The sequence below is a fragment of the Manis pentadactyla genome, chromosome 14 (genome assembly GCF_030020395.1).
Source record: "Manis pentadactyla isolate mManPen7 chromosome 14, mManPen7.hap1, whole genome shotgun sequence".
Classification (NCBI taxonomy): Eukaryota; Metazoa; Chordata; class Mammalia; order Pholidota; family Manidae; genus Manis; species Manis pentadactyla.
This window is the reverse complement of record NC_080032.1, coordinates 23,618,381-23,642,963: the sequence shown is the minus strand read 5'-3', so window position 1 is coordinate 23,642,963 and position 24,583 is coordinate 23,618,381. Positions and strand designations below refer to the sequence as shown.

Sequence of the window (24,583 nt, the reverse complement as noted above, 5' to 3'; positions counted from 1 at the left end):
GGCCCGCGCGGAGGTTCCGGTTGTTGGGCACCAGTCGCTGCCGTTACAGTCGTTAGCCTAGGTCCCGCCCCCTCCCTCTCTGGCCAATCCCGACTGCTCCCTTGGGCGGGGGTGTGGTCATGCGGCCAGGCCAACTCAGGAGGAGGCCACGCCTCGCCCCCAGCTCACGGAGTGGCGTCACTTCCGGCGTGTGCGTCTGGCGCCCGCTCGCCGTGGGATGGCGGCTCTGAGGAGCTGGCTGTCGCGGAGCGTAATTTCCCTTTTCAGGTACCACTGCGGTCGGGCGGAAGGGTGGGAGGGCAGGACGCGAGGCCGGGAGGCGACGCAGAGAGTACTGTGGCCGGCACCGCAGCTGACCTTGCTGGAGCGCTCTTTCCCGGGCCGAGCGGTCCGCGGCGTCCCGCCCCTCGGAGGTGTGAGGACGCCCCGCCACTGCCCCTGGCCGGAGGCCCTTCGCCCCCGCGGCCTGGCTGCCCTTTGTTTCTCACACGCGGCTTTTCCGTTTTTCCACCCGCCGAAACCGAGTACTCCCATCCTTGGGCTGTCTTCTTGGGCGACTTGGCCGACCCACAGCTCCTCTTGGCCCACCTACGTCACTGGGATGAGTGGGGGGAGAGGGCTGCGCAGGCGGAGGATAAAGAGGAGGATTGCTGAGCGCAGAAGGGGCCCTTGCCGCACCCAGGGGCTCCAGGTGTGGTCCAGCGGGGACCGTCAGACTCCTTGAAACCTCGGCCAGAGGTCCAGAGCTAAATCCTGCCCGCAGAAGCGTTTGTTTTCGCCTGAGGTTTTTAAAACTTTGAGACCTACTTTAAACCTGCACAGCTGATAACTTGTTACACTGTAAAACCATTGGGCCCGCATTTTCTCACGGCCGCGGTGCCCCGGAGCTAGGTGGCAGTTGCCCCCCTGAGAGAGTCAGGGGCTGTCCAGTCCACCACACTCCCCACTGAGCTCTGCCATCTGGAAGACTGACCCTACATCTTCGTTTAAGCTCCTCCTTGACTCGATCTTGAGTTTACAAACTCTAAAAATAAATTGAAGCGACTTTTACAGATTGGTGGTTGTGCCTTACTAAATTTGATTTGTTTTTAGGTACAGACAGTGTGTTCCTGTTGTGGCTGACTTTAAAAAGCGCTGTTTCTCAGAATTGATAAGACCATGGCACAAAACTTTGGCAGTTGGATTTGGTGTAACCCTGTGTGCAATTCCTATCGCACAGGTAAAATACTACCGTGTCACTCCATTTTTTGTTTTTGTCTTAGTGTATTGTGTCCTCTTGAAGTCTCACTGGGCAATGGACAAGCTTTAGTTTGACCCAGTGCTCCCATCCCCCACATGGGGTACACTTTGTATTGTATTAGCATCTTTTTATGACTGAGCAAATACATTAATATTTCCATTTGTATCGCCTTATTCAGTAGGAACAGTATGTCAAGTTAGTTGTATTAAAAAAAGAAGAGGGAATAAGAGCATATTACATACAGTCTATCAACAAAACAGTCTGTCATTCAACAGAAGTTTATTGAGCAACTCTTGTATGCCATACACTGGAAATATAAAAGCAAAACAGAGTTTGTGCTCTTATAAAACTTATATCCTGGGGGGAAAAAAGGGAAGAAAATAAACAAATATAAAGTGCCAGGTGATGAAAAGTGTTTTTAGAAAACAAACAGGGTAAGAGAATAGGGAGGGCTGGGAGGGAGTTGTTTTGGATTGGGTGGGCCTGTAGGACTATCTGATAAAGTGGTGGTTAAGTAGATGTCAGAATGATCTGAGAGAGTGAGCCATGGTCTTATCTTGAAGATAGGCAGAAAGAGGCTTGGAAGCAGGGTATGCCTGATACATGTGATGAACAGCAAGGAGGTTAATGTGGCTGAAGTAGAATGAGGAAGAGAGAGTAATAGAGGCCAGAGTTAGCTAAGAATCAAATTGTGTTTTGTCCTTATAGATCATTGTAAGGCTTTCAGTTTTATTCTAAAAAGATAGCCACAGAGGATTTTAGTCACAAGACTATTCTGAGCTCACGTAAGTTTTTGAATGGTGCTGTGTGGATCTAGGAAAACTAATAGGATATTGTTGCTGTAGTCCAGGCTTGGATTAGGCAGGCACTAAGTTTAACTGGGGAGAAGTGGGCCAAATGTGGTCAGCGGTTGTGGAATATATTCCAAGGCTTTTAAAAAGCCTAAGCAACTGAAAGAATGGAGTTGCCATTTACTGGAGTGGAGGGGAGTAGGTTTTGGGAGGAGAAAATCAAGGTTCAGTTTTGGAAATGACAGTCTGAAATGCCTAGTGACATCTAGATATGTCTAGTAGACATCTAGGTAGATTTAATTAGGTGATATGAAAATGGTACCTTATTTTTAAAAATCACTGTTTATGTGCTTTATGGGGAACAGCTAAATATAAAACAGCAAATCCCATTTTGGCAAAATACATGTGTTTATCACAGAAGAGATTAATTCCATTTATGACAGGTATTTTTAGCATCTTCAGAGGCTTATGATCCCACACCTTTTTGTGCCTTACCCTCAGCACCATCTCTGCACTCGGATGAATCAGTGATCCTAAAACCCTTACTTGAGCACCAGCCCATTTTCAGCCACAATTAATACAGCCTTCTTTCTTCCTTCAGAAGAGTATTTTGGGTTTGGTCCTTTCTCAGTTGATAAACCTTTTTTAGGCCCTAGTTAGCTCTGTTCTGAGCCACATGACAGGAGCCTGTAGCCATTGTCCTGTAGGACAGTGGTTCTTCAGAACCTGCAATGGCTCTCCATTATGTGTTACAGAACTAAAATCCACCAGCTTTCCCTGCACTCCAGTGCCCTGCCCATCATCCTGTGCCATCCATTTTACCAAGGGCTGAAATCCCGACGGTCCCCTGCATGCAACAAATACTCTTTTCCTGGTTGTTTCCTCTTCCCCAGAGTGCCTGACTGTTCACATCCTAGCTGTCTTCAGGCCCAAGTCCAACCTTTCTTTAAAGCCTTTCCTAGTTCCTGGCCAACAGCCATCTCCCTTTTTCGGACCACTTACATATTTTGATACTTGGTGATAATCCATTTGGCACTCATTCTGAGTCAGCAGAGTATAAAGGAAAGTACAAACTTTGGAGATGGTGGCTTGAGGTGTAGGTGTGTATCTTCTGGGGAACATTAGTAACTACTCTGAGCTTCTATTTCATCATCTGTAAAAAAAAAGTGATAAGACCTGGAATGAATGAAAATGCATTGCAAAATGTACAGCATTATGAAAATAGAAGTGATCAGAATATGTCAAAATCAGCTGCTCATGAACAGAGATAATACCATTCTTTCCTTTCTAGCTCCTCAGTGCAAAATACATAATGAGTACTTAATAATTATTTGGTTGATTGAAGTATAACTGTGGTAAATAAATTTTTTCATTTGTTCATATATCAAAGATCTTTCTTCATTGCTGCTTTCAACAGGCAGTGATTCTGTGTTGTCTATAATCTTAAGTAGCAAAAACAAGACAAATGATAAGAATTGGTTTCTTTGTTACTTCTGATACAGCAAATGCTCTGCTGAGGAAGAAAAAGGCAGAGTCAGGGATGACCCATCATTACAGTTGCCAATAATATTTAATCAAGGTAGCCATGTTCCCTTAACTCATCAGATAGTTATATTGGCCTTTTTTAAGGCCAATCAGCTGAGGTTAGAGTGAAGAGTCTCTGTTTCCACCTCCCCTCCCCAAGACTGTACTGCTCATTCTGCTCAGAATTGCTCTCCCATATCCACCCATTTACTTTCTTAGACTCAGCTTTATCATCAACTCTGTAAAGCTTTTTTTTTCTTTTAAGCTATTCCTTTTCAAGATAGAAGTGATTGCTCCCTTATGTGTGTACCTATTACAGCCCATACAGACTCCTGCCACAGCTTCCATGAGATTTGACTGCAAGTTTTCTGTTGACCTCAGCCCCTCCCCCCCCTCCCTGAAATCCTTGAGGGCAGAGAATATATCTTATCTTTATATCCCAAGCATCTGGCACTATGGTAATGAGTTAATAACTTCACAAAACTTGTTATAATTACTAGCCTTTTATATGAAGAAATAGTTTGATTTTTGGAGCAGAGAATAGGGAATAAAAGTAGATGGAAAGCATACAGTAGAATTATTTCCATTGTATTGTGTTAAATATTTTCTTTTTAGTCTATATTTTGGCTAACACAGAAGCATAGTGTTGCAGTGTGAGAATTATGTTTGTCACTTGGCTTTCTATGATAAAGTTCTCAGCTCTAGCTTTAGGTTAAAAGTTGAGTGCAAATGCTTGTCTTTCAGAAATCAGAGCCTCATTCTCTTAGTAACGATGCCCTGATGAGGAGGGCTGTGTCTTTGGTGACAGATAGCACCTCTACCTTTCTCTCTCAGACCACATATGCATTGATTGAAGCAGTCACTGAATACACTAAGGTAAGTGTCCTCTTGTTAAATCTTGATCATCTAAACCAGGGTTTAGTAAACTATGACTCAGACCAAATCTAGTCTGATGCCTGTTTTTGTAGTTTTGCTGGAACATGGCCATACTCGTTTATGTATTGTGGCTGCTTTCCTGAGTTACATGGCTGCAGCAGAGACTGTAGGGCTCACAAGGTCTAAAATATTTACTGGCCCTTTACAAAAAATGTTGACTGAGCCTTGGTCTAAAAGTCAAGGGACTTTTCCCAGGAAACCTTTTTAAAAGAAAATCTTAAATAGCAGCCCAGCAGGTAAGACAGGGTACCAGGTTGATGTGGTTCATTTAGGAGTATAAAGGGGTCCAAAGTCTACTATCAGCAGTCCCAGGGCCTTCTCTGTGAGGGCAGTTTGAAAACCACTTATATGAGTTAGTAGATGGATAACCAAAAAGATTTATATGTGTATTTTACCTTTATTTTTCCAGCAGCTTTTGTCTTAGCCTTCTGAGTTTCCCCTCTATATCAAGTTATTCTTCTGTCTGGATTGCTTACAAGCTTTTAAAAACACAGAAACTGACAGGTGGAGATACTAATGCCCGAAATAATGGCTTTACCTCATAGAGTAGTGCTATTTCAATGAGGCAGAGGACTGAAGAGCCAGTTTGTAATGGAACTTCATCTCCTTGAGGTTAAGTCTTACTAATCCTAATATTTCTGACTTACTTTACTCAGGTTTATTTATTCTGTATTTGTAGGCTGTTTATGCCTTAATTTCTTTGTACCGACAATATACAAGTTTACTTGGGAAAATGAATTCACAGGAGGAAGATGAAGTATGGCAGGTGATCATTGGAGCCAGAGTTGAGGTAAGTAGAGTCATTAGGCATTTCAATATTGGTGCTCCTACCTCAGTAAGGTATATAAATTGCTGCAGTAAGGTGTCTAACCAGGAACCATTCTCTAAGTCTGTTTTAAATAAGTCCCTTTAAATGTGCTCCATCTCTTCATGTTGTCTGAAGTGCCTTATTTTACAGATGACCTCAAAACAACAAGAATACTTGAAGCTGGAAACCACCTGGATGACTGCAGTTGGTCTTTCAGAGATGGCAGCAGAAGCTGCATACCAGACTGGTAGGTGAAAGTGTCTAATATGAAGATGCCATTTGAGTTTTCATCTAGCTGTAAAATGAGATTTAAATGGTCTAAGGCCCGTTGTATTGTAGAGCTAACTTGTGAGCACATGTTCCCATTTCCAAAAGTTTAACCAATAATTTATTTGCACAACAGAATATATAAGGCCCCTGTAGACAAGACCAGTAGAAACTGGGTTATCAAGCTAGAATAAAACTACTATGAATTAAAAAAAATAATTGCTTCCAAATAGTTAAACATTCCATTTTTTTAATAACTCAGATAATTTATAACTAGTCACTGAATGACACAGTTGGATGGGACTTGAGATCATCAATCTATATGAACCTTTTTGTAAAGATGGAGAAAAGGACAAATAGGTACCATTTGTTTATATCAGTGTTTATGGTAATTTTTTTTTTTTTTTTTTTTTTAATAATTATTTTTTATTGAAGGGTAGTTGACACACAGTATTACATTACATGAGTTTCAAGTGTACAACACAGTGGTAGAACATTTATATACATAATTCTAGGTTCCAGCTATCACCCTAGCAGGCTGTTACAATATCTTGACTATATTCCTTATGCTATACCTTACATCCCGGTTACTAATTTATTTTACCATTGGAAGTCTGTCCTTTTTTTTTTTTTTTGTGAGGGCATCTCTCATATTTATTGATCAAATGGTTGTTAACAACAATAAAATTCTGTATAGGGGAGTCAATGCTCAATGCACAATCATTATTCCACCCCAAGCCTAATTTTTGTCAGTCTCCAATCTTCTGAGGCATAACAAACAAGTTTTTACATGTAGAACAAATTCTTACATAATGAATAAGTTACATAGTGAACAGTACAAGGGCAGTCATCACAGAAACTTTCGGTTTTGCTCATGCATTATGAACTATAAACAGTCAGTTCAAATATGAATACTCATTTGGTTTTTATACTTGATTTATATGTGGATACCACATTTCTCTCTTTATTATTATTATTTTTAATAAAATGCTGAAGTGGTAGGTAGATACAAGATAAAGGTAGAAAACATAGTTTAGTGTTGTAAGAGAGCACATGTAGATGATCAGGTGTGTGCCTGTAGACTATGTGTTAATCCAAGCTAGACCAGGGCAATAAAACATCCACGTATGCAGAAGATTTCTCTCAGAACGGGGGGGTGAGGTTCTAAGCCTCACCTCTGTTGATCCCCAATTTCTCACCTGATGGCCCCCCTGCGACTGTGCCTGTCTTAGGTTGTTCCTCCCTTGAGGAATCTTACCCGTCTCTGGCTAACCAGTCATCTTCCGGGGCCATACAGGGAAATGTGAAGTTGGTAAGTGAGAGAGAAGCCTTATTGTTAGAAAAAGTTAGCTTTTTACTTCTTTGCATATTTATGCCCTGTGGCTTCTATGCCCAGCATTTGTCTTGAGGTATCTTTACCACTTGGAAGAATTATGATACTCGGTAAATTTGATATGAGGCACGAATTCTATTTAAGGGTTGTAATTAGGAAGGAAGAAGAAAAGCTATAGAAGTAGCAGGCGGAAGAAAACATGGGAAGATTGATTATTTCTTTGATATATCTTCTTGTAGAGTAACTTCAGCATGTATAGGTTTTAAGCTACTACTTAAATTGCACACACACATTAACATAATAGGAGTATAGTTACATAACCAAAGCATATCTGTAATTACCAGCCATCTGCAGTGAAACCAAGAAAACCAGTTAGGCACCTTAGGCATCTGTGAAAACTTATCTATGATACGGTGGATATTGTCCAAATGAACTTGAACAGTCTGAGAGAAATCAGACAAATTAAAACAACCCATTCCTGGGGACTGTTCACATGCCATATGTTCTTTTTTTTTTTTTTTTTTTTTTTTTTTTTAGATAATTATTTTTTATTGAAGGGTAGTTGACACACAGTATTACATTACATTAGTTTCAGGTGTACAACACAGTGATTCAACATTTATATACATGATAATTCTAAGTACCAGCTATCACCATACCAAGTTGTTACAATATTTTGACTATATTCCTTATGCTATACATTACATCCCGGTTGCTTATTTATTTTACAATTGGAAGTGTGTACTTTTTCTTGGTTGTTGTTGTTAGGGCATCTCTCATTTTTATTGATCAAATGGTTGTTAACAACAATAAAATTCTGTATAGGGGAGTCAATGCTCAATGCACAATCATTAATCCACCCCAAGCCTAATTTTCGTCAGTCTCCAATCTTCTGAAGCATAACGAACAAGTTCTTACATGGAGAACAAATTCTTACATAGTGAATAAGTTACATGGTGAACAGTACAAGGGCAGTCATCACAGAAACTTTTGGTTTTGCTCATGCATTATGAACTATAAACAGTCAGTTCAAATATGAATACACATTTGATTTTTATACTTGATTTATATGTGGATACCACATTTCTCTCTTTATTATTTTTAATAAGATGCTGAAGTGGTAGGTAGATACAACATAAAGGTAGAAAACATAGTTTAGTGTTGTAAGAGAGCAAATGTAGATGATCAGGTGTGTGCCTGTAGACTATGTGTTAATCCAAGCTAGACAAGGGCAATAAAACATCCACATATGCAGAAGATTTCTCTCAGTACAGGGGGGGTGAGGTTCTAAGCCTCACCTCTGTTGATCCCCAATTTCTCACCTGATGACCCCCCAGCGACTGTGCCTGTCTTAGGTTGTTCCTCCCTTGAGGAATCTTACCCGTCTCTGGCTAACCAGTCATCTTCCGGGGCCACACAGGGAAATGTTAAGTTGGTAAGTGAGAGAGAAGCCTTATTGTTTGAAATGGTTAGCTTTTTATTTCTTTGCATATTTATGCCCTGTGGCTTCTATGCCCAGCATTTGTCTTGAGGTATCTTTACCACTTGGAGGAGTTATGATACTCGGTAAATTTGATATGAGGCACGAATTCTATTTAAGAATTCGTTGTAATTAGGAAGGAAGAAGAAAAGCTATAGAAGTAGCAGGCGGGAGAAAACATGGGAAGATTGATTATTTCTTTGACATATCTTCTTGTAGAGTAACTTCAGCATGTATATATTTTAAGCTACTACTTAAATTGCGCACACACATTAACATAATAGGAGTATAGTTACATAACCAAAGCATACCTGTAATTACCAGCCATCTCCAGTGAAACCAAGAAAACCAGTTAGGCACCCTAGGCATTTGTGAAAACTTATCAATGATATGATGGTTATTATCTAACTGAATTTGAATAGTTTGAGAAAAATCAGACAAATTAAAACAACCCATTCCTGGGCACTGTTCACATCCCATATGTTCTTTTAACAGTAAATAGTCTGTAGTTGTAAGATTTTGGAGCGCTACAATTTGCACTTCTCCTAATTCTTGGTTGAGTTCCAACAGTATAGATCCAGTCCAATTTTGTTGTTTTACTGTATGCACAGGCCAGCTTAGATATCTCCTTCCTCATTAACATGGCAGGACCAGGAACTGGTGGGATGAGTGCATCTACAGCTGTAGCAGTGCGTGGATCTTTGTTGGGATTTTTTGATGATCATCTTCTGGCATGAGTCTTCCAGAGGGTGCAGATGTTGGAAGTTCTTTTTCATATCGTATCTTAGTTCATTTTCGGGGTAGCCCAATTAGGCTTTGATCCTCTGTATAAACACAAACAGACCCTTTGCCTACACTTTTATATGCCCTTTATACCCTTGTGTAGAACTCGTTGGAGGTTACCACACAGGAACTGCCCTTTTTTTTTTTTTTTTTTTTTTTTGCTATCACTAATCTACACTTACATGACGAATATTATGTTTACTAGGCTCTCCCCTATACCAGGTCTCCCCTATAAACCCCTTTACAGTCACTGTCCATCAGCATAGCAAAATGTTGTAGAATCACTACTTGCCTTCTCTGTGTTGTACAGCCCTCCCTTTTCTCCTACCACCCCATGCATGTTAATCTTAATACCCCCCTACTTCTCCCCCCCTTATCCCTCCCTACCCACCCATCCTCCCCAGTCCCTTTCCCTTTGGTACCTGTTAGTCCATTCTTGAGTTCTGTGATTCTGCTGCTGTTTTGTTCCTTCAGTTTTTCCTTTGTTCTTATATTCCACAGATAAGTGAAATCATTTGGTATTTCTCTTTCTCTGCTTGGCTTGTTTCACTGAGCATAATACCCTCCAGCTCCATCCATGTTGCTGCAAATGATTGGATTTGCCCTTTTCTTATAGCTGAGTAGTATTTCATTGTGTATATGTACCACATCTTCTTTATCCATTCATCTATTGATGGACATTTAGGTTGCTTCCAATTCTTGGCTATTGTAAATAGTGCTGCAATAAACATAGGGGTGCATCTGTCTTTCTCAAACTTGATTGCTGCATTCTTAGGGTAAATTCCTAGGAGTGCAATTCCTGGGTCAAATGGTAAGTCTGTTTTGAGCATTTTGATGTACCTCCATACTGCTTTCCACAATGGTTGAACTAACTTACATTCCCACCAGCAGTGTAGGAGGGTTCCCCTTTCTCCACAGCCTCGCCAACATTTGTTGTTGTTTGTCTTTTGGATGGCAGCCATCCTTACTGGTGTGAGGTGATACCTCATTGTAGTTTTAATTTGCATTTCTCTGATAATTAGCGATGTGGAGCATCTTTTCATGTGTCTGTTGGCCATCTGTATTTCTTTTTTGGAGAACTGTCTGTTCAGTTCCTCTGCCCATTTTTTAATTGGGTTATTTGTTTTTTGTTTGTTGAGGCGTGAGAGCTCCTTATATATTCTGGACGTCAAGCCTTTATCGGATGTGTCATTTTCAAATATATTCTCCCATACTGTAGGTATCCTTCTTGTTCTATTGATGGTGTCTTTTGCTGTACAGAAGCTTTTCAGCTTAATATAGTCCCACTTACTCATTTTTGCTGTTGTTTTCCTTGCCCGGGGAGATATGTTCAAGAAGAGGTCACTCATGTTTATGTCTAAGAGGTTTTCGCCTATGTTTTCTTCCAAGAGTTTAATGGTTTCATGGCTTACATTCAGGTCTTTGATCCATTTTGAGTTTACTTTTGTATATGGGGTTAGACAATGGTCCAGTTTCATTCTCCTACATGTAGCTGTCCAGTTTTGCCAGCACCACCTGTTGAAGAGACTGTCATTTCGCCATTGTATGTCCATGGCTCCTTTATCAAATATTAATTGACCATATATGTCTGGGTTAATGTCTGGATTCTCTAGTCTGTTCCATTGGTCTGTGGCTCTGCTCTTGTGCCAGTACCAAATTGTCTTGATTACTATGGCTTTATAGTAGAGCTTGAAGTTGGGGAGTGAGATCCCCCCTACTTTATTCTTCTTTCTCAGGATTGCTTTGGCTATTCGGGGTCTTTGGTGTTTCCATATGAATTTTTGAATTATTTGTTCCAGTTCATTGAAGAATGTTGCTGGTAGTTTCATAGGGATTGCATCAAATCTGTATATTGCTTTGGGCAGGATGGCCATTTTAACGATATTAATTCTTCCTAGCCACGAGCATGGGATGAGTTTCCATCTGTTAGTGTCCCCTTTAATTTCTCTTAAGAGTGACTTGTAGTTTTCAGAGTATAAGTCTTTCACTTCTTTGGTTAGGTTTATTCCTAGGTATTTTATTTTTTTTGATGCAATTGTGAATGGAGTTGTTTTCCTGATTTCTCTCTCTGTTGGTTCATTGTTAGTATATAGGAAAGCCACAGATTTCTGTGTGTTGATTTTGTATCCTGCAACTTTGCTGTATTCCGATATCAGTTCTATTAGTTTTGGGGTGGAGTCTTTAGGGTTTTTTATGTACAGTATCATGTCATCTGCAAATAGTGACAGTTTAACTTCTTCTTTACCAATCTGGATTCCTTGTATTTCTTTATTTTGTCTGATTGCCGTGGCTAGGACCTCCAGTACTATGTTAAATAACAGTGGAGAGAGTGGGCATCCCTGTCTAGTTCCCGATCTCAGAGGAAATGCTTTCAGCTTCTCGCTGTTCAATATAATGTTGGCTGTGGGTTTATCATAGATGGCCTTTATTATGTTGAGGTACTTGCCCTCTATTCCCATTTTGCTGAGAGTTTTTAACATGAATGGATGTTGAACTTTGTCAAATGCTTTTTCAGCATCTATGGAGATGATCATGTGGTTTTTGTCTTTCTTTTTGTTGATGTGGTGGATGATGTTGATGGACTTTTGAATGTTGTACCATCCTTGCATCCCTGGAATGAATCCCACTTGGTCATGGTGTATGATCCTTTTGATGTATTTTTGAATTCGGTTTGCTAATATTTTGTTGAGTATTTTTGCATCTACGTTCATCAGGGATATTGGTCTGTAGTTTTCTTTTTTGGTGGGGTCTTTGCCTGGTTTTGGTATTAGGGTGATGTTAGCTTCATAGAATGAGTTTGGGAGTATCCCCTCCTCCTCTATTTTTTGGAAAACTTTAAGGAGAATGGGTATTATGTCTTCCCTGTATGTCTGATAAAATTCCGAGGTAAATCCATCTGGCCCGGGGGTTTTGTTCTTTGGTAGTTTTTTGATTACCTCTTCAATTTCGTTGCTGGTAATTGGTCTGTTTAGATTTTCTGTTTCTTCCTGGGTCAATCTTGGAAGGTTATATTTTTCTAGGAAGTTGTCCATTTCTCCTAGGTTTCCCAGCTTGTTAGCATATAGGTTTTCATAGTATTCTCCAATAATTCTTTGCATTTCCGTGGGGTCCGTCGTGATTTTTCCTTTCTCGTTTCTGATACTGTTGATTTGTGTTGACTCTCTTTTCTTCTTAATAAGTCTGGCTAGAGGCTTATCTATTTTGTTTATTTTCTCGAAGAACCAGCTCTTGGTTTCATTGATTTTTGCTATTGTTTTATTCTTCTCAATTTTATTTATTTCTTCTCTGATCTTTATTATGTCCCTCCTTCTGCTGACCTTAGGCCTCATCTGTTCTTCTTTTTCCAATTTCGATAATTGTGACATTAGACCATTCATTTGGGATTGCTCTTCCTTTTTTAAATATGCTTGGATTGCTATATACTTTCCTCTTAAGACTGCTTTTGCTGTGTCCCACAGAAGTTGGGGCTTAGTGTTGTTGTTGTCATTTGTTTCCATATATTGCTGGATCTCCATTTTGATTTGGTCATTGATCCATTGATTATTTAGGAGCGTGTTGTTAAGCCTCCATGTGTTTGTGAGCCTCTTTGCTTTCTTTGTACAGTTTATTTCTAGTTTTATGCCTTTGTGGTCTGAAAAGTTGGTTGGTAGGATTTCAATCTTTTGGAATTTTCTGAGGCTCTTTTTGTGGCCTAGTATGTGGTCTATTCTGGAGAATGTTCCATGTGCACTTGAGAAGAATGTATATCCCGCTGCTTTTGGATGTAGAGTTCTATAGATGTCTATTAGGTCCATCTGCTCTACTGTGTTGTTCAGTGCTTCCGTGTCCTTACTTATTTTCTGCCCAGTGGATCTATCCTTTGGGGTGAGTGGTGTGTTGAAGTCTCCTAGAATGAATGCATTGCAGTCTATATCCCCATTTAGTTCTGTTAGTATGTGTTTCACATATGCTGGTGCTCCTGTGTTGGGTGCATATATATTTAGAATGGTTATATCCTCTTGTTGGACTGAGCCCTTTATCATTATGTAGTGTCCTTCTTTATCTCTTGTTACTTTCTTTGTTTTGAAGTCTATTTTGTCTGATATTAGTACTGCAACCAACCCCTGCTTTCTTCTCACTGTTGTTTGCTTGAAATATGTTTTTCCATCCCTTGACTTTTAGTCTGTACATGTCTTTGGGTTTGAGGTGAGTTTCTTGTAAGCAGCATATAGATGGGTCTTGCTTTTTTATCCATTCTGTTACTCTGTGTCTTTTGATTGGTGCATTCAACCCATTAACATTTAGGGTGACTATTGAAAGATATGTACTTATTGCCATTGCAGGCTTTAAATTCGTGGTTACCAAAGGTTCAAGGTTAGCCTCTTTAGTATCTTACTGCCTAACTTAGCTCGCTTATTGAGCTGTTATATACACTGTCTGGAGATTCTTTTCTTCTCTCCCTTCTTGTTCCTCCTCCTCGATTCTTCATATGTTGGGTGTTTTGTGCTGTGCTCTTTCTAGGAGTGCTCCCATCTAGAGCAGTCCCTGTAAGATGTTCTGTAGAGGTGGTTTGTGGAAAGCAAATTCCCTCAGCTTTTGTTTGTCTGGGAATTGTTTAATCCCACCGTCATATTTGAATGATAGTCGTGCTGGATACAGTATCCTTGGTTCAAGGCCCTTCTGTTTCATTGTATTAAATATATCATGCCATTCTCTTCTGGCCTGTAGGGTTTCTGTTGAGAAATCTGACGTTAGCCTGATGGGTTTCCCTTTATAGGTGACCTTTTTCTCTCTAGCTGCCTTTAACACTCTTTCCTTGTCCTTGATCTTTGCCATTTTAATTATTATGTGTCTTGGTGTTGCCCTTCTTGGATCCTTTCTGTTGGGGGTTCTGTGTATTTCCGTGGTCTGTTTGATTACTTCCTCCCCCAGTGTGGGGAAGTTTTCAGCAATTATTTCTTCTAAGATACTTTCCATCTCTTTGCCTCTCTCTTCTTCTTCTGGGACCCCTATAATACGGATATTGCTCCTTTTAGATTGGTCACACAGTTCTCTTAATATTGTTTCATTCCTGGAGATCCTTTTGTCTCTCTCTATGTCAGCTTCTATGCGTTCCTGTTCTCTGATTTCAATTCCATCAATGGCCTCTTGCATTCTATCCATTCTGCTTATAAACCCTTCCAGAGTTTGTTTCATTTCTGCGATCTCCTTTCTGGCATCTGTGATCTCTTTCCAGACTTCATCCCATTTTTCTTGCGTATTTCTCTGCATCTCTGTCAGCATGTTTATGATTCTTATTTTGAATTCTTTGTCAGGAAGACTGGTTAGGTCTGTCTCCTTCTCTGGTGTTGTCTCTGTGATCTTTGTCTGCCTGTAGCTTTGCCTTTTCATGGTGATAGGAATAGTCTGCAGAACTGGGACGAGTGACGGCTGGAAGGACTTCCTTTCTTGTTGGTTTGTGGCCCTCCTCTCCTGGGAGAACAGCGGCCTCTAGTGGCTTGTGCTGCGCAGCTGCGCGCAGACAGGGTTTCTGCTTCCTGCCCGGCTGCTATGGAGTTAATCTCCGCTGTTGCTGTGGGCGTGGCCTGGCTCGGGCAGCTACTCCAAAATGGTGGAGTCGCGTTGGAGCAGGAGCTGCTGGGAGGCTATTTATCTCCGTAAGGGGCCTCCCTGCTCCCTGCAGCCCAGGGGTTAGGGTGCCCAGAGATCCCGGATTCCCTACCTCTGGATTAAGTGGCCCGCCCTGCCCCTTTAAGACTTCCAAAAAGCACTCGCCAAAACAAAACAACGACCACAAAAAAAACAAGAAAAAAAATTTTTTTAATTAAAAAAAAAAAAAAATTTTTAATTAAAAAAAAAAGGTGGTCGTTCGTTTTTCTTTATTCTCCGGTGCCAGCCTCAGGCCTCTGCTCACCGGTCTTTCTGCCCTGTTTCCCTAATATTGGTGTCCCTGTCCCTTTAAGACTTCCAAAAAGCGCTCGCCAAAACAAAGCAGCAAAAAAGCAAAAAAAAAAAAATGGTCGCGCGCTTTTCTTATGTCCTCTGTCGCCCAGCCTCCAGTGCCTGCTCACTGTTCTTGCTGCCCTGTTTTCCCAGTATCGAGGGCCCTGCACTCTGGCCCGGATGGCTGGGGCTGGGTGTTCGGCAGCCCTGGGCTCCGTCTCCCTCCCGCTCTGCCTGCTCTTCTCCTGCCGGGAGCTGGGGGGAGGGGCGCTCGGCTCCCGCGGGGCCGGGGCTTGTATCTTACCCCCTTCGCGAGGCGCTGGGTTCTCTCAGGTGTGGATGTGGTCTGGATATTGTCCTGTGTCCTCTGGTCTTTATTCTAGGAAGGGTTGTCTTTGTTATATTTTCATAGATATATGCTGTTTTGGGAGGAGATTTCCGCTGCTCTACTCACGCCGCCATCTTCCGCCCCCCCCTGTTTATGGTAATTTAAAAGAGCAGTTACTACCATTCCCACTTTACAGGTGAAGAAACTGGAGGGCAGGGCTAATAATTCACTGTGGTGTGGTAAATAAGCAGCCAAACTGGGACTCAGCCAGGTAGATCAAATTCTAAAGCCTTTGTTTCTTGCCAAGACTTCATCCTTTGAGTCTTGGCGTCCAGTATAGAAAATGCAGTTATTCATTCACTAGGGTGTTTTTGGACATCACTCTCAAACCAGTGGGCTTGAGCTAAATGGTTTTTTAATTAAATGTATTCTGAGGAAAACCATAGTTTAACATCTTACCTGGATTGGTCCAAAAGTAGAGAGCTCACAGAAATTAAAGTCTAGGACCAGCTCTTATTAAGAAACTGGCATGTTAAAATACTTTTGTATCCTTTTTAAGATTTGGTGGGCTAGAACCCCTAATCTGATACCCGAAAATAAAAGATTTTTTAAATAAAAAAATAAAAGAGTTCTTAGTGACCAAAACCTGGGAATTAGGTTCTGAAAACAGGATTGGACTGAATAAAGCAACAGTAGACATCTGAAAGTAGCATAAAGTAGTGCTACACCAGAGGTGAGAGCAGGGTTTCCAGGTACAGTGAAAGGAAGATGTACTGAAGTCCTGCAGCAGGAACATCCCAGGCAGCCTTCACCACCTAGCTAGGCAGGCTTAGATCTAGCAGAAGAGAGGGAAAGTAAAGTGTAAGCGTTATCCGAAAAAACACATTTTCCCAGAACTGATTGTGAGCTCATTCAAGGTTCTGAACAGAATTTTTCAAAAAGACTCAGAATGTAAAATATATAAAAATCCTAAAAAACTGTAAGAAAAAAATAGATTTACCTACGAAGGAAGTATATATACTCTGACATCAATCTTCTTATCAGCAATCCTAGAAACAAGGTGACATCAATAATCTAGAATTTTATATCCAGCCAAATATCATTAAAATGTGAAAGATTTTCAGACATATAAAGACTCAAAGTTTACCTACTGCAAATGCTTTCTGGGACAGCTACTCTGAAGAAAATAAATTAGGAAGAAACAACAGATAACAATGAACAGAATTTAGTAAAACTTGTCAAAAGTTCTGAGTGTTAAACTTTTAAATAAATCAGTTTGGGGGAAGAAGTGAAATCATGCTAAACTTTCTTACCTTCTTTTGGAAAGAAGAGATAGTGGCTTAACATTAGATATTGGTTACACCTAAAGAAGAATGGGGTGTCAAGTGACAAAGAAAATTTGATAAATTCATTAATAGGAAAAGTTTAAGCCTGCTAACTAGAAAATGCAAAATAAAATAGAGGAACAAGTTCAGACATAAGTAATCATGATAACTTAAGAGTAAATGTACTAAATGATACTTTTAGATTGATTTAAAAAAATAATCCTAGTTAAAGCTGTTTACAGAGGCATACCTAAAACAAAATGGCACAGGAAGGGTGAAAGTTATAAAAAGATAAACTGAACCATTAACAACAAAAGCTACTAGAGCAAAAAGGGAGAGAAAAATTAAGATTTCAGTCATGAAATATGTACCTAATAAAGCAAAAACAGATTTACAGAGAGAAATTGAGTTTCATTTACATCTCAGATACTCACAGTTCAAGACCATAAAATTAAAGCTATTAAAGGGTTGGAACATGAAGGGCTGGAACAGAGTGATTTTTAAAAGCTTAACCAAATCTATATATTGAATGTATAATTTTGCCATCCCGCAGAAAAAAAATATATAGTCTTAGAATGGGCGTAAAAACTGATTTTGTGTCAGGTGACAGATTCAGCAAATTCCGTCACTCCCCCCTTCCCTACCGTAAATCAAAATGGAAATTTAAAGATACCTAGAACTGTGATGGCAAGTGCAGTATATAGCAGACCCAAGGAGCTATAGATGAGGGAGCTCTTGTAAATAAAAAGGACAGGAGCCGTGAATGACAGGTAATGTTCACTGTACTCAAAAAATAAACTTTTAACCTAGTAAGTTAGAAATATTAAAAAGAACAAAAGAAATATTAAAAAGAAAGTTAATTGAAAAGGCAAAATATGGTTCCTTTGAAAAGAAAAAAGATTTGGCAAGTATGACTTCTTAGCAAAAGTAACACGAGAAAGGGCTATTATAGATAGGAAGGTTTTTTTAATTGTATAAGAATATTATGATCTTAATATGAATATTGGCTCAAGAAGTAAAAAATCCAAATAAAAGACCATTAACCAAAGAAGTTAAAATAGTTCTCATTCTGTTCCCCCAGAATGAACACAAAGGCCAGACTGTTTGACAAGAGAGTTTTATCAAATCTCAAGAAACATAATCCCTGTGTTATGAAGTGTAACAGTACACAAAAAATGAGTACACACAAGCCTCCCAGATATTATAATTGTATAAAGCCAGCATATGTCTCATCCCAAACTGGACTAGCATCCAAACAAAAAAGTTGTAGGTCATTATTACTTATAATATACATGTAAGTCACACTTAGCCACTTATCCTCAAAATACAATAATTCAACATTGAATAAAACCTATCAACTTTATTCACTTCTTGAAATTATCTATCTATCTATAGTAGGTTAAGGGGGAAAAGCTACCCATGTGATAGCAATATATGCCCAAGGATCCTTCAGTAAAATGTAGTATCCGTTTATGATTTAAATCTAAATACAACTATGAATAGAGTTTTCTTAACATGATAAAGGTAAAGTAATCCTTAATAGTGAAATGTAAGAAGTATTACCATCAAGGTCAGAAATAAGGGAAGGGTGCTGCTGTTCTCTACTACCTTTCAACATTGTACTACTGAAGGGTCTCAAGCAGTAAATAGAAAAGAACCACCCAGATGTTCTATAGATGAACTGATACATGTGCATCTAGATGAATTACACTAGTAGCAGGTAAAAGGAATGAAATCTCAAAAACATTTCAAGCAAAAATATAATACTGTAAAAATACGTTTGATATCTTTTGTACCATTATGTAAATTTATATTAACTGAATATTTTTTTATGCATTCATGTGTATATAGTCACATTTTAAAAGATGAGAAAGATGTCCTTTAAACTTCCAACCAAGGTTATCTATCCCTGAAGATTGGGTAAGAAAGAGATCTTTAACAATTTTATTAGTGATCTCAATTTGTCAAAAAGAAATGTATTACTTGTTTTAAAAAAAATCATGAAACATCTATCTCCTGAGTTGTGTAGCTGCAATAGCCATAAAGATGATTGTAGGGATTGCATTTTATAATTATTGTGTTAGCTGCTGATAGCTGGAGAAAAATGCTTAGGTTTTGGCAATGAAATGTAAAATACAGACCTTGAATGTGGAGGTAGAGTGTTCTCTGCAGAGAAGAGGCTGGCAGGAAGGTTATGTAAAGTCTCCAAAGGGCCCAGATGACAACCATGGAACCTTGTGACCCCAAGCTTTCCTTGTGTCCACTCAGCTTAATTGTCCCCTTCCCGCAGGAGCAGATCAGGCCTCTATAACTGCCAGGAACCACATCCAGCTGGTGAAATCGCAGGTGCAGGAGGTGCGCCAGCTCTCCCAGAAAGCAGAAACCAAGTTGGCAGAAGCACAGACAGAAGAACTCCGTCAGAAAGCAAAGGAAGAAGGGAACGAGAGGGCTGAGCCAGAGCAGGAGGCCTACCTGCGTGAAGATTGAGGGTCTGAGCTGCTGCCCCCATCTGCCCACTCAGTCTGGGGAAGCAAGGGCAGATGCCATCTGGGCCAGAGTCATCACAGCCTTCTCTACACAGAGGAGGCGGCATGTCCTGCCCGGTCTATCAGCCCAGAAGCCTTTGTGAGCCGTGAGCACTTGTCCCCTTTGCCCATGGTCTCAGGCTCCTGGCCCTGTAGAAGCCCGCACCCAGGAGCCCCACACCCTGCTTATTAACACCTCACCTGCTCAGCACAGCCACCCTCTCACCCTCCAGTCTTTATGTTTCCCACACAGAGCGTCTCATTAGCCTGGCCAGAGAGAGGTGTCCTTCTGCCATGCCCACAAGTTCATTAGCTGTTAAACCTGTTTCCAATCTTACATTTTCAGATATGATTTAGTATTTGCTTCCTTCACAAGGATGTGCATTTTGGGGGAAATGGGGAGCCTGTCCTGTTTCTAAGAATTATTTTTTTAGGTTTCTGATCTGGCCAAAAGCCCATTATTGAGCTGAATGCAGTGTATGTACCTGGTGCTCTTAACAGGACATATTCCAACACATGTTTCTCGTTTCCTTATTTCAAATTTCTCTGCTGTATCTGAAATAATAATAATTTTTTTGTATTAAAAAAAAATGTGACGGTCTTCCGGGGAAATGGCGGCTCCCTCCCGTGCCCCGGAGTCCCCGCCGGCTGTGAATCCCGCGCTAGCGGCTAGGGCTGCCGAGGAAGCCGAGTGCCCGCCACCTCGCCAGCCGCAGCCCCAGCGCAATGTCCTCGCTGCCCCACGGCTTCGAGCCCCAAACTCCCGAGGACTTGGGGCCGCAGAGTTTGGCAGAGCTGCAGGAGATGTTGAAGTGCCAGGAGAGACTTTTGCACAACAAAAAATTCATTTGCAAATTGCCCGATAAAGGTAAAAAGGTCTTAGGCTCTGTTGTCAAACTGAAAGCTGTCATCACAGAACGTGAAGAAGCTAGAGTAAAAAGTGAACTGTTTCATCCTGTTAGTATAGACTGTAAGCTAAGGCAAAAAGCAATTGCAGTTATTGATGTGGACACGGATAAGGCCCAGAATTCTGACCAGATACTTGATACTTCATCACTAGTTCCCAGCTGTTCCTCCATAGATACCGTCGTTATGTAAAGCAACTTCGCAACAACAGGGACTTGTACATCCTATTCACAAAGGTGATGAAGAGGCTCCAGACATTGAGTACACAGTGAACAAGTGTCCAGCTTCCAGCAGCAGAACCAGTGCGCCTTCCTCATCTGAAGCCAGTGAGCGTCTCCCTCAGCATCGTGTTTCAGGTCAAGCAGAAGATAATTCTAGCAGCTCTGACCACCTGTTTATTGATAGGTCACAAAGGATCACAGTTGCGGACCCAGATGAGCACCACTCACAAGAAAATACTGGTGCTGAGAATGAGATAGGCTTTGGTAGTGGGACACAGAAGAAACCTCATTACATGGAAGTGCTAGAAATTTGAGCCCAAAACCCTGTGCCCCCACCACATAAATTTAAAACCAACGCATTACCTTCACAACAAAAGGATTCATTCAGTCATTGGCAGAGGGGAGGGTCCCCCATTTCCTCAGCAGAAAGACGGCACAGGGATAAGAAGCATCTTGATGACATAACAGCAGCTCGGCTTCTGCTGCTTCACCATCTGCCTTCACAGCTCCTCTCCATAGAAGACTCTTTGGCACTTCAGAAACAGCAGAAACAGAATTATGAGGAGATGGAAGCCAAGCTCGAAGCACAAAAATTAGCAGAAAGACTGAATATTAAAATGCAGAGCTATGCTCCAGAAGGGGAGACTTGGAGGAAGTACTGAGAAGTAAGGGATGAAGATGATCCGTCCTCTGACGATGAATTCTGAAGTGGGCTTTGGGATAAGCTCCTGCATCTGTGCCTGTTGAGATGTCATTATCTTACATCAGACTTGCTAACAAGTATCAAGATCAGTGTCAGACATTGAGGGAAAGAATTTATAAAGTTATAAAAAAAAGGTAGCTATAAAAGTAGCCCAGTTTATCTTTCAGAAGATAACTCTGTGCTTGAAAAGTTTCATATTTGAATATTGTTTAGTCACATTGTATTAAAATTTCGCAGTATGTTGTGTGTTGGTCTGATACTTAGTATATAGTAGAGCACATTTTTTTCCTATAAGCCAAATGGAAGCAAAGAAGTGCTGCTTTCCTTATTCTTATTACCTCTATCAAATAGCATTTATTACATCTTTCAGTGAAAAGCATTTAGTTGTCCCATGCACCACCTAAAGTGAATTAGGAAAATATAGTTCCCTCCTTGTCTGAGTAATGAAGGGAGTGTATTACAGATTTTTGTGCATGTTTGCATCGGGTTATTGAGGTATTGGATGTGAACTGCTAAGGAAGACACTCAGAAAATGCTTACGTTTGTTTCCTCCTCCTGTCTTCCCCTTAGGAAGAATGTTATCTTTCTTTTGAGTAGGAACAGGAGTACTTTTAGTTGATGCTGGAGGGTGGACAGTCTTTCTAGATGATGAGATTGGCTTGGGGTACTATGAGGTATAGAAAAAAATCTAAGATGACTGATGTAGGTGAAGGGAGAAGCCGTTCTTATGCTTCACTTGAGTTCATTGCTCTAATAGATGATTGATAGGTTTAGTTTGGTAAGAAAACCCAGGTTTGTTTTTTTCAAAGCTACAGTTGAATTGTCATCAATGTAGCTTCCCCCCCCCCCACCAAAAGAGGCATATGTAGGCTGCAGAAACTTCAATTTCATATATATAATTGTTTATGTAATTTTAAGTGATCATAGGATTGTCTCTAGAGAAATTAACACTTATCAAAGATTTCTTTGTCTAATATGTTGGAGCCTTTAAACAGTGTTGAAAGGAAGAATAAAATAGAGAAAAAAAAAATGTGAGTCTTCTGGGGCCCTCTGCAGCCTCTCCCCTGCACACCTGTGTCCTGATAGAGCCCCCAGGGGCACAGGAATCTCCCCATGTCTTCTGTCAGCATTTGCTATGCTTTGGCTCCCACTGAACACATGCTGGTACATGTCAGCTGGGTTTCAGTGTCCTTATCAAAGTCAGCAAGGTTTGGGGGAGGGGGTTACAAAAACGAAGGTAGCATTTCCTATAGATCCTCAAGGGACATGTGTCAAGGTTTTTGATTTCTCATTGTGACAGGAAAATCAAGAGTCCACTCACTCAACCTACCCCGCAATGTTGGGACAAGGGAGCAGCTGTGCACTTGAGTCCATCTGTCATCAGAGCCCACATGGACCACATCTCCAGGAGGCTGAGGCAGTGCCAAGAGCCCTCTGTATAGACAGGGGTCCAGGGGCTGCCAGATTCCAAATGTCTTGAAGCCAGCATGGTTCAGGGGGCTCAGGCCCAGCTTCCTCAGGCACATGCTCACAGACACCATCAATGGAGAAGAGTTCCACTGCTCCTTGGAGGTGCTGTATGGTGGCTCTGGACATGACATAGCCTCCGCCGCCAGTGTAAGGCGGGTAGTGGTGGGCCCTGTACATGAAGGGTGGGATGAAGTATTTGACCTTGGTGTTCCTGTTGGGCAAGGCCTGGTGGATGACATCTCCCACCAGGAGGTCCTAGGCTGGGTTCCAGTCACCCAGGAGCTCCAACACATTGGGGACATGGATAAAGCCAACGTCATCTCCCTTTAGCATGAAGTGGGCCTGGGGGCAGGCAGCTGCCACCCAGTGCTGCAAGTGTAGCTCCTTGAGTGTCAGGTTGAAGAAGTCCTCAGCAAAGTCCCACTGAAGGATATAATCAAACTCCTGGCTCTCACAGGCCAGCAGCTGGGCTGGGGGCACAGGCTCTGCCGCCCCTAGGAGGAACCCCAGCTTCAGCTGCTGGACCCTGGCCCAGCCCCCCCATCTGGCCCCATGTGCTGCAGATGGCTGCACACTGCTCCACATGGCCAGGCTGTGACTTGATGGCCTAGAGCAGAAAGGTGTCCTCAGCACAACCAGAAGGCTCCAGCAAGATGGAGAAGTTGCAGCAGTGGCGATAGGTCAAGAAGAAGCGGTGACAGCTAGGCAGGGATAGAGAGGCATTAGCCACCATGTGGTTGGGTAGACACTGGCTGCGGCGAGGCCCTAGAGGAGCCCAGAAGGGCTGGTGGGTCAGAGGACACCCCCACTGGCTTGGCCGCCACCTCCAGGAAGAGCAGGCAGCTAAGTAGCAACCCAGCAAGGATGTACAGGACCAGCCAGCCCAGCCTGTGGAACATGGCAGGTCCTGCAAGGAGAGAGCACATGATGGGCCCAGCATGTCCCTGCTGGCCTTCGGGACTTGCTTTATTTCTTTTCAGTGTGTCCCTCCCGCAGAGGACAGGCTCTGCCATCCCTCTGCTGCCATCATCAAAGGGCTTTTGGGTCAGCTTCTCCCCTAAAATGACTTGAAACCACTGTAAATCCAAGGAGTCCTGAGCATTTGCACATTTCCCAGAAAACTCAAGTACTTTATGAGCTTTAGTGAAAATGCCACAAAGCTACTTTAGGTTTTTTTTACTTTAATTCTAAGCATGAAACCTGACATTCGGGGCTTCTCGGGCTAAAGTCAAACCATGTCCCCAAAAAGCATCTGCAGTCTGGTCTGTGGCGGCGGGCCCTGTGTTGGGTGTGTCAGAGATGACCAGCCCCAAGCATGGTGCTCGGGGAGTTTGCTCCTGGAGGGAAAGGAAACCATGACAGGGCAGCATGTGGCTGTGGCCTCTGCAGAACACCATATCTGCCTGGTGTGGCCTGGGCTTCTTGGAGAAGTCAAACGGGGCTTTAGGAAAAGCCGGAAGAGCATGGAGGAAAGAAAGTAGGGAAGCTGGAGGCTTGCACCAGGGATGGCTCCCCTGGAGCCGCCCCTCACTCGTTCCTGCCACTTAACTAAGTTCTGGTTTTCTCTGAGTCTCCCAGAAATCCAGGGCGAAGGCTGAGACGCCATAACCAGCAGAGCAATCAGCTCAGGCAGCAAAGCCAGGCCTCAGTCCTCTTTTCACCTCCATTGCCATGTCTGGGCCTATGGGGCTTTGCTTCTGTCCTGTCCATCTGCACATGAGCCTCATCCCTGCTGTCCCTGTGGCCACTGCCACCAATCTATTCCAGCTGCCAGGAATGCCACTGCCCTTAGATAACCACACAAACAACACATGAGACTGCCAAGGAGAAAGTAAAGCAGTGTAATGGCATGCAGTGACTGAGGAAGGTTTAGTGGACGGTAGTTTAGAAAGACCTTGGTAAGGACATTTGAGAACTGAATTAGGGATGAAACCACATAAAGATCTGGGGAAGAGTGTGCCAGGCGGAGGGAAGTTAAGCACAGAGTTCTGGAAATAGGAGTAGGCAAACTGTCAGGACAG

General features: G+C 41.8%; 2 protein-coding genes, 1 long non-coding RNA gene and 1 pseudogene across 9 annotated transcripts; 2 read left to right on the top strand and 2 right to left on the bottom strand.

The window, feature by feature from the left end:
- The first annotated feature begins 115 nt into the window (after nt 1-115).
- Nucleotides 116-21,331, top strand: DIABLO (diablo IAP-binding mitochondrial protein). 3 transcript variants are annotated; one of them, XM_036929362.2, is made up of 6 exons: nt 116-267; nt 1,093-1,219; nt 4,300-4,431; nt 5,237-5,281; nt 5,450-5,546; nt 19,028-21,331. In XM_036929362.2, exons 1-6 carry the CDS (start codon nt 218-220, stop codon nt 19,222-19,224), a joined length of 648 nt encoding a protein of 215 aa, XP_036785257.1. In that variant the 5' UTR covers nt 116-217; the 3' UTR covers nt 19,225-21,331. The 3 variants fall into 3 exon arrangements, with proteins under 3 accessions (XP_036785257.1, XP_036785256.2, XP_036785255.2); XM_036929361.2 differs by having other exon boundaries at nt 5,171-5,281; nt 19,034-21,331; XM_036929360.2 differs by having other exon boundaries at nt 5,171-5,281.
- LOC118934137 (uncharacterized) lies at nt 15,927-19,021 on the bottom strand. Of its 5 annotated transcripts, none has more exons than XR_005033337.2 (5): nt 18,879-19,021; nt 16,726-16,775; nt 16,560-16,589; nt 16,413-16,461; nt 15,927-16,247 (listed from the first exon to the last, which is right to left on the bottom strand). It is a non-coding gene; the product is annotated as an uncharacterized LOC118934137 (long non-coding RNA). The 5 variants fall into 5 exon arrangements; XR_008993896.1 differs by having other exon boundaries at nt 16,417-16,461; XR_008993897.1 differs by lacking the exon at nt 18,879-19,021 and having other exon boundaries at nt 16,560-17,205.
- LOC118934134 (DNA-directed RNA polymerase II subunit GRINL1A-like) lies at nt 19,989-21,331 on the top strand (annotated as a pseudogene).
- A 1,082-nt stretch (nt 21,332-22,413) lies between these two features.
- On the bottom strand, nt 22,414-24,265 carry B3GNT4 (UDP-GlcNAc:betaGal beta-1,3-N-acetylglucosaminyltransferase 4). The gene is given in 5 exon segments (XM_036929358.2): nt 22,414-22,516; nt 22,518-22,625; nt 22,627-23,108; nt 23,110-23,367; nt 23,369-24,265. Coding segments are annotated over 5 exon segments (1,158 nt in total). The 5' UTR covers nt 23,576-24,265.
- Between the last annotated feature and the right edge of the window lie 318 nt (nt 24,266-24,583).